Genomic DNA, 13,655 nt, shown 5'->3' with positions numbered 1-13,655 from the left:
TTATAGGGTCCTTGTGTTGGGAAATATAAAATAATAATTGCTAATAAATGAAAAAGAACAAGAGTTTCCCCTTTTTTTTTTTTTTTTTTTTTTAAAAAAAGCAGAAAAAGCCATTAGACACCTCTAAAGCTCCAACCAAAATCTGTATTGTCAATCAGAGCGCACTTACACAGGGAACAGTAGCGACCAACTCGCTCGTAGCCGTCGCAGCACCTCGTCACCTGCTCCTTTACGGTCTTGTACTCGACCTGATGCGTCATCTTGTAAAGGGTGACGGTACACGTCGTCCAGAGAAGCCAGCCGCCGCAAGGCCTCGTCGCGGTGTAAGGGACCGACTGGATTACCAAGAAACTCACATTTCTGCTCTGATTCCCGACGCACAGGTGGTAGCCGGAGGGATATAAGTTACTTCCTGCCAATGAAACGACATTTGCTTTAAGGCGTCTGTTCATAGTCACTGAGCTAATGTCTTTTGTTCAGTTATTTTTTGGGCGGGGGGGGCCAAGTTACTCTGCGTAGCGCATTGCCGCAACAAAGGCAGTTCAAAGTGCTTTACGCCATGCAAACATGGCAAAATAACCACTTATGAAACAGTACATTTTACCAAATGTCCTCATGACAAAAAAAAATTTATATCTAATATATTGTTCGGCGTCCCAGTTATTCAATAGCAGGTGTGTTTTTAGCTTTGATTTAAAGGATCTCAGTGTTTCAGCAGTTTTGCAGTTTTCTAAAAGTTTGCTCAAGATTGGAGAAAGCCTAAAAACCTGAATGCTGCTGTGTTTGGTTCTGGTTTGCTGCGGATGCAGCAGAGCCTACCTTCCGCCGTGGCGTTTTGTCCCGAACAGAGAGCCAGCAGGGCCCCGGACGCCCAGATGGAGAGGATCCAGCTCATCTTTCACAGCTCAGACTCTCCAGCGTTCAGCCGCCACATAGTGAATGCATGTCTGACTCTGAGACGACGCCAGCTCACTTGCTCAGCGGCGAGTCCCTCTGTGGCCCTGTCTTCCTCCACCCTTCGTTACAGCATCCACGTCCCCAACGGACCGCGGGAAAATAACGACGGCGAAGGGGGTAAATGTGAAATGCTGGATAGCAACGCTTCAGAAATCCATTCGTGGATGAGATTGAAATATTAGTGCTTATGTATTTATTCACACACACAAAGAATCGGGTCTCTGAAGAAAATATTGAAAGGTTGGGTATATCCAGTTTCATACATTTTTATTGTACTAACAGTAAAGCAACAATAGCAGATCATCCATTCCTCTTACATGCAATTTACAGAATAAATTATGTTAGTTCTCATCAGTCAGTTACAGATTCTGCAGGTAATCTCAGGTGAACAAAGCAAGTTAGTCTTTAAATTGTTGTAGATTTGCAACAACTTGTTGAATGGTTCCACAGAGAAAGGAGAAATAATTCACAAAGTAAAACTGGATTGGGCTATTTTCTCATTTTAAATATAAGTTAAAGAAGTTGTCCATTTACTTATTGTTGGAGAGCACAAGTAAACATGTTTATCGTACCAGAAAGTAGAGGGATGTTCGACAGGAGGAGTTAAAGTCCCTAATGAGTCAGTTTGCACACAGGTAACCATGGAAGTGCTTGCTATGCTGTTGGCATTAATGGCCAACTGTGTCAACCGTTAATGTCGTGTACGGAGGAGAGAGAACTTCCCTGCCATTTGATGTCCTCTTCAGGCCCCGTGTGGTTGCAAAAAAGAAGCAGAAGAAGAAAAGGAAGAAACTTGGCTCTTAATGTTTTCATAGTTTAAACAGGACATCTCTTCAGGTCGGATGTCGCGAGATTTCTTCTGGCTCTCTACTCATGAAGACCTCTTTATTTAATGCAATCATTTCACTGTAATGAGGCGTTAAAATGACCCTGATTAAAACTTAGGCTACTTGGGTCATTAAGCAATAATCACTGGGTACATTTGGCGACTTGCTGGTGTGCCACGATGCAACCCGGCTCAACAGAATTCCCCATCCGCGCACGCGCTCGTATCGCAAAGCGAGAACAATCGGTGCAGCATGTCGAGGATGCATTTTTGCTGAAAGCAGACGTCGTAAGCAATTATAAAGTGTTCATCTTCGGTGCTGCACCTGATCTTAGCTGATGGTGTACTGTAGCACAATCAGCTTTCCAGGAAGAGGCCTGCAGGCCTTGGCAACACGTCCCTACAGGGTGAAACTACTGACACCACCACAGCGGTGCACTATAGTGACCTGGCTCCTTTTTTCTAATTAGTTTCTTTGGGGTTAGCAGCAGACATGTCATTGCATGAACGTTACACAGGAACTCCCTCAGGTTACCACACTCCTGATTAAATGCTTGATATTTGTGATGTAAATAATTAGGCCATGATAAATTATATCCCAACTTTTTCCACGGTATGTATAATGCATATATACATGCCAAAACATTGACTTTGCTGTCCTTAAGCGACTTTGTCCTTGGCTGCTGAGGACATTGGCCATTTGGAAGACCCATTTGCAATCCGCTGGGTTTCCTTCGATATATTTCTTTTTTAACTGACTTGAATAATGAACTGAAGTACACATGCGCTGTCGGATAAATAAGATCAATCGAAATGTATGTGATTGAAAGCTAGACTTTGGGTTCATCAGACCATAGGATGTCTCCAAAAATAAAGTTCTCTGTTCCTGTGTTAGCAAACTTCAATCTTTGCTCAAATGAGTGCTGTCATTTGATGTTTGTTTTGGAGAAGTGAATTCCTCCTTGCTGGCTGGCCTTTCAACTCACTTTGACACAAGACACATTTCACATTTCAGCCTGCATCTTCACAAGACAAGCCTAGGTTAAACTGTCTCTTAACAGTTTAACCTAGCTGGAACATCTTACCTATAGCTAATATAATGGATTGAAACTAAATTATGTTCTGAAAAGTTGCATTGTTTTTGAGATTTTCTCCTTTTTTTGCAGGAGAAACATGTCTAGGTTTATTGAAATTGTGAATCCAGCATGTCAACAAAACTGCAAAACTTTATGTTATTAGCGCCTAACTTCCTTCCCCTGGTTTAACTTCTGTTAGCTTCCTGAAGGCTGTCGTAAAACAATGGTCTAAAAACGAACAACTTGAACTTCAGAGCAAAAAACATGGCGTATCTCTTTAAATTAGCCCCACTGTGAGGTCCTCCGTTGAACCCGCCTTCAGTCACTTAATCAGCCTATCAGCGCCCAGCGCACGTGACGAGCGGTCTTTGCGATGACCTCATCCCTGGTGTGGGATGACGTCAAATTCAAGATGGATGGAATCACGACAAGCAGGCTGAAAGCTACACAACACTGAATAAAGTCCTGGCTGCGTGGAGGCGAGACCGTTTTCACGACGGGATGGGTAAGTGTGGCCAGACTACGGCGTTTCTCGTTGGGCAGAATGAGCGCGGAGCCAAACACAGAGTTGCTAGAGTGCTGTTGAGGAGAAGCTTTTTCCTTTTCCGCGCTGACGTAACTCTAAAAGGGGGGATTGAGCTGCTGTAAAAGCCGAGCAGCAACGAGCCCGTGTGGCAGACTGCGCTGTGTCAGGGACGGGCAGGTGTGTGTTTTCCCTCCTTTTGAGTGGCGAAACGAGGAAAACGCCACTTCGGCTGAACATAACGGGTCCAATTCACTCCGAACTCACTCCAGCAACCCGCTTTCTGGGATTAACAGCGGCGTCCAGAGAAACGCGCTCAACTTTTCCGCTCTCCCCCGGAGTGACGGGGCTGCCGAGAGCCGCCGGAGCTCCGCTGCTGTGTCACACCGCGTCCACGGACACGCAGGAAGCGAGCGAGTGCGTCCTCAACTGAGCGAGTCGTTTCTGTCCGAGAAGTTCTGACAGGAGAAACTATGAGCCATGTCTAATAAGCGCTCTAGTGCCGACAGCTTCATTTAGCTTCCTCTTAAAAAAAAAAAAACTGCTACGGCGGCATTTTCTGTTTCCTCCTTAAGATTCCCGATAAGTTTAAGGTTAGAATCGACCAGGCGTTGTCTGGTTTTAATGAATGAATGAATGGAGCTTTTCCCCCCCATTAACATTTATTGAACGTGTCGCGTCAATGTGCAAAACAGAAGAAAATTGCTTTTCCGTTGGAAATTTTCAAAGTAAATGTCAATAAATCATGTGAACAGTTATTTTTGAACAATGGATTAGACTGGAGATGCATCTTTAATGAATGATTTTAACTCATTGGCATATAACTCGAAATATTGCAAACAGCAAATAATGTTATGTACTATACACTGTATAAAAAGTATACAAATTTTAACAAAAAGAAAGAATAAACTAGCATGAAATTTAAATACAGTATGACATGAAGAAATGCTAGTAAACAGAGGGAATATCAGTCCAAGTCATGGTTGAAGTTACAGAGTTTACACATTATGTCTAACTATCCAAATTATTTATAGACAGTTTTTTCTTGCAAACAGTATTTTCAGATTTAAAGTTCAATGGAATGCTCGTATTTTATTTAAGGTTACATCACTTCTGACTTATGACAATTTTTTAAATTAGTATTTTCTACGGCAACTTTACTTTTCTAAAAATTCTTTAAGTGTCTTTATGTAGCACTCAGACATATCTTCTGGAGTACTACATCATATTCAGAGCTGTTATTTACATCCGAGCTTACTATTAAATACATACTCCTTTATGTTCCATAAACTAATAATTTTCATTAGTGCAAGCATGTGTAAGCAGACATGCTTTTACTGCATTGGCCATATATTTGGTGCCACTCTTTATGTTTGTCTGTTTACATTCCTAAACAAGTTGCAGCACCAAATCAATGCATGATCCTGAGCTTGGATTCATAAACGGTGTGTCGGTACGAGATTGTGAAAGTCCGGCAGCCTTCCAAAGAAATTCTGCATCACAGCAACTGCACAGAAATTTAGGATACTATGATCTAAGCGGTACGAAGATGTAATTGTGATTCATTTAGACACGTGCATATTTTTATCATTAATAATTTATTGACTCTGCTGTATTTTTTGTGACCAAAATACTTTTTCCTTGTTCTAAACGAGGCCTTCTTTTATCCTCTCTGTTGAGGAACTTTGATCTGCTCTTTGCAGGATGGCCTCAGCACCCTGAGGTTTATGGCTTTGCCTCTGCTGAAGCGCCATGTTATTTTTATTTATTTTTTTATTATTATATGATCAGAGACAATTGTCTGCACAGGTTGGTGTCGTGTTACACTTCAATTGAAGGGTGTTTATATATATATATATATATATATATATATATATATATATATATATATATATATATATATACTTCCTCCATTGACTGGTGCCTGACAGCAACTTGACAGAACAGCGTTTTTTCCTGTACTCAGACTGATAAAATGATGTAATGCCCCATAATTACCAGTGATTGTCCGTGGTTAGAACTTGTTTCACTGTGTTTAAAAAAAAATCTTCTGCTGTCTGTAGATCAGCCAGTAAACACGTCTCTGGGTTAAACTGCAGGCATATTAATAGCTACGCTTATTAGTTGGGAAGTTGTTGTTTTTTGTTTTGTTTTTTTTTTAATTCTTGTGAATACTAGCTTTGAGCAGTCCAACTTCCTGTGAAACACGTCAGAAACGATAACCAAGAATTATATCTTCTTTTTTATGTCATTTCTTGAAAAATACTTTCGATAAATTGCTATAGATGTCCATGAACAATCAAAAAAATGGCAACGTTAAACCTCAATGACTTTTAAAAGCAAGAATTTGGCCCTTACTTTTGAATTTATTATGGATTTCCTTTTAATCAAGCAGATGCATGCTAACATTTGATTCAAGCCACACGCTTTTTGTAGCTTCGACACGGTCTGAGTAAGACTGCATTTATCAGTTCTATTGAAATCTTTAAGCTCTATAATCAGAAAAGAGTGAGATGATTGAAACTGGGCCATAACTGGGTGACCCAGAAGGACAACAGCACTCCCAAAGCCACATAAAATTGGTTTTGGTTTAAGGATAAAGTACGTTAACATGAAGCTTTTAGAATGAACCAGACCTCATCCTTACTGAAAATGTGTGGAAATGCTTAAAAACGCAATAACCAAGTATCAAAGCCACTATTTTACTACGACCCTCTTCATGGCTACAAACAGCTGGTGGTTTCACTGCAGATTACTGAAGGACATTTATCCAAATATTTGTAAAGGATATGTACGCATAAATTTGATTTTGTGGGGAAAATATGTCGCCCTATTTGGATTATGGAAAATCTAAAATATATATGTTTAAAACTTATTTCAAATAACTTGTTTTATTTTCAACCCCTCCTGGAAAAAAAAAAGTAATTGTATCAACATATGGAAACATTTAAGACAAGGATGAACAGTGAAAAGTAAAATCAGTTTTATTACTTTCCACAGTTTGCCATTAGATGGCATCTTACATCTGGTAGATTTCTGAGAACGTCTGGCTTTTGTGTAGTCTCTCTGCGTAAAGTTTAGAAGGATCACCTGGAGGCTGATATTTGCAATAACTGATAAAAATTAATATGCGTTTAACATCATATTGAGTTGAACAGACAGAAACAAATCAATCATTATCTTTTATTTTGTTTATGCTACGCTTTTGGCACATTTGTAATGAAAAAAAAAAAAAAAACAATATTAAAGCCTGTGAATTAATGCACATCTGTGTTCTCTTTCAGCCATGGAGAGCCTCGTGCATTACAGCAACCCCTCCCATGCCCTCTCAGTGTTGGGGCTTCTCAACGAGCAGCGGCTGCGGGGCCAGATGTGCGATGTGGTCCTGATTGTGTCAGACCAAAGGTACCAGGCCCACAAGAGTGTTCTTGCTGCCAGTAGCGAGTACTTCCAGTCTCTTTTCACACGGATGGACGGAGACTCACTACGAGTTGTGAACCTGGACTTCTGCGAACCCGACGCCTTCGAGATAGTTCTGAATTACATTTACTCCTCCTCTCTTTTTGTGGACAAAGGGAGCCTGGCAGCCATTCAAGAGCTTGGCTACAGCCTTGGAATCCCGTTTCTTACAAACATTGTGTCAACGAGGCCTCACGCGTCCTACTGCGTGTCCAGAAAGCGTCTCTCGTACTCGGAGGGGGATGAGAACGATGCCCAGACAAGGAGCGTTATTGTGTGTCGGGTCCAAAACAACACAGCCCACCCCTCTCACTCAAATTATCAGGGAAAAACATCAGAGAGATCTCCATCTCCTTACTCTCCTCGAGGGGCGGCTCAGCTTCTATCCGAACACAACTCACATGAGTCGGTCAAGAACTCTGAGACCAGTGGGAAATCATCCGAGCAGAGCAAACCGCCGGAGAGGAAGTCCAGATATCCATATTCCACCATACTGAAAGAAAATTTATCACACATCAAATCAGTCAGGCCTCAGCTGACATCATCGGTGTCTTTTAGTGACGCTGATGTGCAGCACATCAGCCTGCAGTCTGGTTCTGACCAGGAAACCAAAGAGGAGATCGAAGAGCTCGACTACCGCTACCGTAATAACGTTCCCTTCCAGGGTCAGGCCAGAGAGCGGAGCCAGGCCACTGACCGGAGCGGCCCACTCATAAAAAGCCTTCTCCGGAGATCACTGTCCATGGACAGCCCTGTTCCAGTTTTCTCCCCAACGCTGGAACTCAAAGATCTCCAAAACCGAGAACAATCAGTCGTCAAAATCGCCTCAAAGGCATCAGGAACTGAAACATTTGCCCACAATGGCAACTCGACTAGAGCGTCCCCTCTGGTTCTCAGGTCCAAGTATCTCAACAGGTATGACAAGGAAACTCAGGTAGAAGGACACGTCAGTGTGAAAGCCGAGCCGAGCAGTCCCCTCGCCGATCCCATGGACATTGTTCGGATCACGGTCGGAGATGCTCTGCCAGTTAATCTCAAAGACTTGCAAACAAATTACAGCCAGGGCTCCAGGACAGATTTTAATCTTCCAGGTAAGAGGAAGGAGCGGCCTGACAACAGAAGGTACCCATTTAAGAAAAGTAAAGTATTCAAAGAACACGTTGCTTCACAGGAGACCGAACTTCAGCATGCAAATAGCGACCCCGGTGAGAACAACGCAGAACCACCTCCCAATAAGATTTTTAAATGCTGGAACTGCCTGAAGGTTTTCCGCTCCAGTGCCGGGCTGCATCGTCACGTCAATATGTATCACAACCCGGAGAAGCCGTACGCTTGTGACATCTGCCACAAGCGCTTCCACACTAACTTCAAAGTGTGGACTCACTGCCAAACCCAGCACGGGGTGGTTCAGAACCCAGCGTCGTCCTCCAGCTCGTCTGTGCTGGACGAGAAGTTCCAGAAGAAGCTGATAGACATTGTGCGAGAGCGAGAAATAAAGAAGGCTTTGCTCTGGAAGCTGAAGAGGAATAAGCAGGGTTTGCAATCTCCTTCTCTTGCCAAAAAGAGATCAAGGTCCAGCTTTGTGTGTCCCTACTGCGGCAAAGTGTTTGTGTTCCAGTCCCAGTACAGGCAGCATTTAAGGACACATCCTGCTGAAAAGCCTGACCAGGACACGGGGAGTGAGAGCGTCGTCTGTCCGGAACAGGATGAGATCCTTCAACAGGACAACACAGACACTGGCGTTTACTCCTGCAGGCTATGTAATGTTAAGCTGTCATCAATCGTAGAGCAGGGCGACCACGAGAGAGGCTGCCGACACGCAACCGTGTGCCCGTACTGCGGCCTCCGCTTTTCCAGCCCGGTTGTCAAGAAGGACCACGAGGCCCATTGCAGGTACAAGAAACTGACATGCCTGGAGTGCATGCGCACCTTCAAATCTTCCTTCAGCATTTGGCGCCACCAGGTGGAAGTCCACAACCAGAACATGATGACTGGTAAAAATCAGATTCACCTGAAGCAACCAGAGAACAACGAAGAGGCGCCCGACGCCCTGGGAGAGGAGCCTTACAGCGACGAGCCTTCGGCGCCTGGGAACTTTCCAGAGAACATCAGTTACAGCGACTCGTCGGGTCCACCCATGTATGACTCGGAGGACTCCTCGTCCTACGTGCCCGAGGACCTGAGCATGGGCCACCACGGCAAACTGGTTGTGAAGGAAGAGCCGCTGGAGGAGGCGGTCAGTGAGAGGGACGGTTCAGAGGCTGGGAAAGCCGGGCTTGAGGAACACGGGGTGCGGCCCTGCGAGAAGTGCGGCAACCTTTTCAGCTCCCGCAAAGACCTGGAGCGACACCAGGAGCTGCTGTGCCACATCAAACCGTTCATCTGCCACATCTGCAACAAAGCTTTCAGGACCAACTTCCGCCTTTGGAGCCACTTCCAGTCCCACATGTCGACCGCCAGCAAGGTGGGAGCCAAAGAGATGAGCATGCACGCTCCTCCGCTGTCTCCCTCCCCGCCTCTGACCCCACAGAACTCCGAGCGGCGCTCTCCACAAGCCTCTGTGCTCAGGTCCCCTCAGGCACCAGCAGCGGCGACCATCCCGGAGGAGTCGAGCAGCCCAGAGCCCTGCGGCTCGTCGGCGGGCAAGGCGAGCAGGCCCGGGTCGGAGCCCAGCGGCCACGGTGGCTCCCTGTCCAGATCCAACAGCCTGGAGAATCCAGGCAGCCCTCACGAGCCGGACACGCTCTTCTACCACGCGCCGTCTCTGTCTGCGCTGACGTTTAAGAGGCAGTACATGTGTAAGCTCTGCCACAGAACCTTTAAGACGGCATTCAGCCTGTGGAGCCACGAGCAGAGCCACAGCCACATGTAGGGCCGACGGCGCCGCCTTTCCCCAAACGCCTCACGTTAAGATGAGCACATCCCGGCGTCCACGAACCAGACTCTGAATGTAAAGCTTCTTTGCTTGCCTCCAGTTGTATATTTCAAAGTGGCCATGTTTATTAAAGGTGTAAAGATGAATGTGCAATCAATTGCTAGGTCCCTCTGAGATGATTATAAAAGAAGGTTAATTCTTTGAAAACTCGTATAAGGATATATCTTTTCAACATCTTTAGTTGTTTGTATTTACCCAAGTATGTGTTTTGTAAAAACAAGGTACAGAGTTGTTGCCCTCTTTATTTCAGCTGGTTTTTCTTTATTTGTAAATGTGCAGCTGAAGAAGAAACGGCCGCGTACCTTTGTTTTTGTTTTTTTAGAGTGTGTGTGTGTGTGGAAGTGTTTTAAGGTTTTCAAGCTGCTACTAAAGTAACTAATAATGCTTTTGCATTTATGTTGGCTCTTTCTCTTGGTGTGAGTGGCGTCCCTTAAGATACTATCGGTGGCCTCGATGATGTAATCAATATGCACTTTGTTTAAAAGCTAAACTCCGTTATAGGACAACGCGGACAGCCGTGCTTCAGATCATCTAGTTGTTTGAAGTGAAAATGAAATGTTAAAAATGATCTGTTTTTCTCAGAATGCCTTTTCAACATTCAATGTGTTCACTGGATAAGATTTCCTGTGTTGTTAAACAAGATCAAGCATGTAGTTAATGGATGTTTCTAATAATTATCCCAATAAATAACGTTCAATTAGGCGGTCCAGTCCAATCATTAATCAAGTGTTCTTATCAATGGAGGAAAAGATGTAGAAAAGGCATTAAATAAACTCACCTTTTACGGCTGCAGCACTCTGAAGAAAATGGAAAACTACAACCTTTAAGAAGATTTAACTATTATTTCCCAGTTTAAGGAATCTTTGTTTTTAACCAGGTTTCTAGTCCGGGGAAGAAGGTAGATTTAGTGAACCAGTTCAGTGTTGATTATGTTTCAGATAAGATTTCAATATGCAAAGCACTCCAGCTTGTTTTTAAACCAAGCAGAATAAATGTGTTCACTTTAAAAAATTTGATTTTTCTAAATTCCAAGTTTCTTATGTTGCTGCTGCAAAAAGAATGAATTTATATTAAGTCTTTTTTCCACCTTTCGCCAGGCCTGCCAACGCATTTCTGCCAGTTGGAACTAAAAGATGATGATACGGTTCGTGTTTTTTTAGCTGTTTTTTACTGTCTAACCTTAAGATTCTGCAAACTGTTTCTGTTTCTCAACGCTTTTCGCGTTTAAACCTGCGGAACCATTCATATGGACAACCAAACGCTGATGGATTTACTCATGCTTTACACTGTTTTGATGGCCTTATGTGGTTTTTTGTTTTGTTTTATTGTTTATCTTATAATAAACACATAAAAGCACAAATAATTTTCAGAGAACTTGTGACTCAGGCATTTTAAGGTGGTTAATGTTTGGATGGAGTAACCCACAACGAGATGATCGAATTTATAAAAAAGAAAAGAAAGAAAAAAAAAGATGATTATGATTGTATTCCAGCGGTTTTACAGTTGTATTTAGTATATATTCCTGCTTTGTTGGATTAAATCTTTGTCATAATTTATCCTGACTGCTGCCGTTTAGAGGAAGTCAAAATTGGTTTCTGTTTCTCATTTTCTCAGCAGAAAAAAAAAGCTGCATAGTGATGTTCTGCAGAAAGTCTGTATTGCTACTAGTGCTCTTAATATCTTGTGAGAAAAAATATTAAAGTTCCACCGAATTGATTCAATTTGTGTAAATGGAAGTGTTTGTATTCTCAATTTTGTACCTTTTTTTGGTTGTTTTGTTTTTGTTGGTAAACAGAAGTTGGATCTTTTTACTCTTCCTGTGCTCTTACTGCAATAATTGATATTTGTATCGGCATTGGTTGCATAATTGTTGCTTTTGGAGACTTTGGTGTTGAAGTTTTCTACGTTTATTTTGTGCTACACTTCTGCAATAAAGAGTTAACAGTGGAGTAAAGATAACGACCAGCGGGTGGTATTGTGAATTATTTAATCCCTGATCTGGTAGATCACTTAATAAGAAATTTGGATGATATGTAATTATAATCAAGTTCTGAATCTGTTCTTCCTACGCTCCCATGTTTAGCCACTATAAACCCCTGTGCACAATATTTACCTGGCAGAAAATATCTTTAGACGTCAGGTTGACGTGTGCGGAAGTGAAGTAATTCCACATGTTGTTTTCCTGTTGGCAGACAGTTTAAGCCTGGAGAGGATGTTTCTCAGGTTGTGGGCCACCGTGACACGTTCTGACTGGAAACCAGGGGGATGAACTTAGGATGTGTTAGCTTTAATTTGGAAAAAAAAAAGAAAAGAAAAGAAAACACAACCTGGAAATCCTGTTCCAATCTGCATGTAAGGTCACCCTCACCATGAAAATGCACGCAGAGGAAACTTTTTTTTTTTTTTTTTTTCTCTCGTCAGTGAGGAAATCTTTTTCCCCAAAGTCAGCTTTTATCATTTGCACTAAAACCAGGCTTTTTCTGTTTGTCCGTTTCAGTCTGCAAAGTTTGATGAGAATAATTTATTAGGAAATTTGACACTATTTACAGCTTTTGTTGGATGTTGTGCTACTATAGGTGCAATTTCAGATCTTCAAAAACAAAGAGTACATAATTGACAAATGAACAGGAACGATGCAGAATCACATCTTAACATTAACACCAGTGATGACAGACGCTGCTTCAAACCTGCAGCAGAATAGCTGACATGTCTTTATACTGCAAAAACAAGAACATAACTATATAGTGATCTAAGAAGATGATCCTCACAAGGCCAGAGTGTCCTTTATCAGCCTCCTCATGGTGGTGCTCACGGAAGTTCCGAGAGAATCGGTGATCTGGTACGTGATTTTGTACAGATACGGCTGCACATCTTTCAGACTGGTGTCAAAAACATTGTCCACTTCAGACTGGGTGGGCATCTTGGGCAGGTATTCGTGGCGGTTTATGACCTCCACCACGTTGATCACCTTCTCCCCGAGCTTTTCGCCCACTTTCTCCCTGCAGATCTGTCTCTCCTGCTCATTAGCCAGGTTGACCACGCTGACTTTGATGCTCCACACCTCCCAGGGGATGCACTCGTCGGAGAAGGGCCAGCGAGACTTCTTCTTCTGGTAGAACTCCAGGGAGATCTGCCCCATGCCGTCGCTGCTCAGGGCATCCTGCGGGTATAAAAGCACAGACAAAAACAGGTCACGATTAGCCTTGCTCAGGCCTCCCCGCACGCGACAAGGCCGATAATCATACGCCGAAGCCAACAATTTACCTTGAATTCAGACACCGCTTTCCTGATCACCCTGTCCAGCTCCTCGGAGGACACCCTGACAAAGGTGAAGTCGATGAAGTCGCAGTCGATGTCCTGAGTGCCCACGGTGCCGATGGAGTAGGTGCCCTCCTTCTTGTAGTGGAACTTGCCCGTGCTTCGGTGCAGCAAAATGGTGTGTAGCAAGGCGAGCATAGCCTCCTCCACCTGGCGAGCCTCCACCGTGACCTCCAGAACCTCCGAGCGACAATTCATGCTTAAAAGTTGCTTATTTCCATTTACAGCTGAGCAAATACAGCCAGAGTCACTGTAGCTCCAACACTGGGATGACGAAGGTATATTTTGTTTACCTCTAAAAAGGGGCGGAGACTTCCGCACTGTTTTTACGCCGTTCAATAAAACACTTCAAATGGGTTTTGCTGTAAAAAAAAAAAAAATCTAATGTTTTCCTAGAGAATTATGGGTACAGAGGGCTGATAAACTTCAGGGTAATACAGTTAGCTGGATATTTGCTGCTTCACCAGAATGGACGAACAAATACGCTGAAGTTGGCTTCAGATTTGAAGCTTCCGCCTTGAGTCAATAAAGGGCTGCTCCGCTGTTTTGAAGGAACAGGAC

The 13,655-nt window shown here is 43.3% G+C and overlaps 3 protein-coding genes across 4 annotated transcripts in view; 1 reads left to right on the top strand and 2 right to left on the bottom strand.

The window, feature by feature from the left end:
- umodl1 (uromodulin-like 1) overlaps positions 1-988 on the bottom strand; it is a 22,852-nt gene extending 21,864 nt beyond the window's left edge. Inside the window, exons 1-2 of the mRNA XM_015039198.1 lie at positions 820-988; positions 170-412 (exon numbers count right to left, since the gene is read on the bottom strand). Coding sequence (XP_014894684.1) covers positions 170-412; positions 820-895 — 319 coding nt within the window. The 5' untranslated portion in view covers positions 896-988. The remainder of the gene's footprint in view (positions 1-169; positions 413-819) is intronic.
- Positions 989-3,205: 2,217 nt separating this feature from the next.
- Positions 3,206-11,735, top strand: zbtb21 (zinc finger and BTB domain containing 21). Its single transcript, XM_015039191.1, has 2 exons — positions 3,206-3,364; positions 6,667-11,735. Exons 1-2 carry the CDS (start codon positions 3,361-3,363, stop codon positions 9,711-9,713), a joined length of 3,051 nt encoding a protein of 1,016 aa, XP_014894677.1. The 5' UTR covers positions 3,206-3,360; the 3' UTR covers positions 9,714-11,735.
- A 532-nt stretch (positions 11,736-12,267) lies between these two features.
- Positions 12,268-13,564, bottom strand: atg101 (autophagy related 101). Of its 2 annotated transcripts, XM_015039197.1 has the most exons (3): positions 13,388-13,564; positions 13,041-13,274; positions 12,268-12,936 (listed from the first exon to the last, which is right to left on the bottom strand). In XM_015039197.1, the coding sequence occupies exons 2-3, from the start codon at positions 13,230-13,232 to the stop codon at positions 12,541-12,543; spliced, it is 588 nt and encodes a 195-aa protein (XP_014894683.1). In that variant the 5' UTR covers positions 13,233-13,274; positions 13,388-13,564; the 3' UTR covers positions 12,268-12,540. The 2 variants fall into 2 exon arrangements, with proteins under 2 accessions (XP_014894683.1, XP_014894682.1); XM_015039196.1 differs by having other exon boundaries at positions 13,041-13,564.
- Between the last annotated feature and the right edge of the window lie 91 nt (positions 13,565-13,655).

The sequence above is a fragment of the Poecilia latipinna genome, unplaced genomic scaffold (genome assembly GCF_001443285.1).
Source record: "Poecilia latipinna isolate Pla-1442-1.1 unplaced genomic scaffold, P_latipinna-1.0 Scaffold465, whole genome shotgun sequence".
Taxonomy (NCBI): domain Eukaryota; kingdom Metazoa; phylum Chordata; class Actinopteri; order Cyprinodontiformes; family Poeciliidae; genus Poecilia; species Poecilia latipinna.
The sequence above is the reverse complement of the archived record's forward strand: the minus strand, read 5'-3'. Positions and strand labels throughout refer to the sequence as shown.

Bases quoted from the DNA above. Each gene is read 5' to 3' on its own strand.
- atg101 (XM_015039196.1), bottom strand. From the start codon at position 13,292: ATGAATTGTCGCTCGGAGGTTCTGGAGGTCACGGTGGAGGCTCGCCAG. The intron at 12,937-13,040 runs GTAAATTGTTGG...TTATACCCGCAG, and splicing joins AAGCGGTGTCTGAATTCAAG to GATGCCCTGAGCAGCGACGG.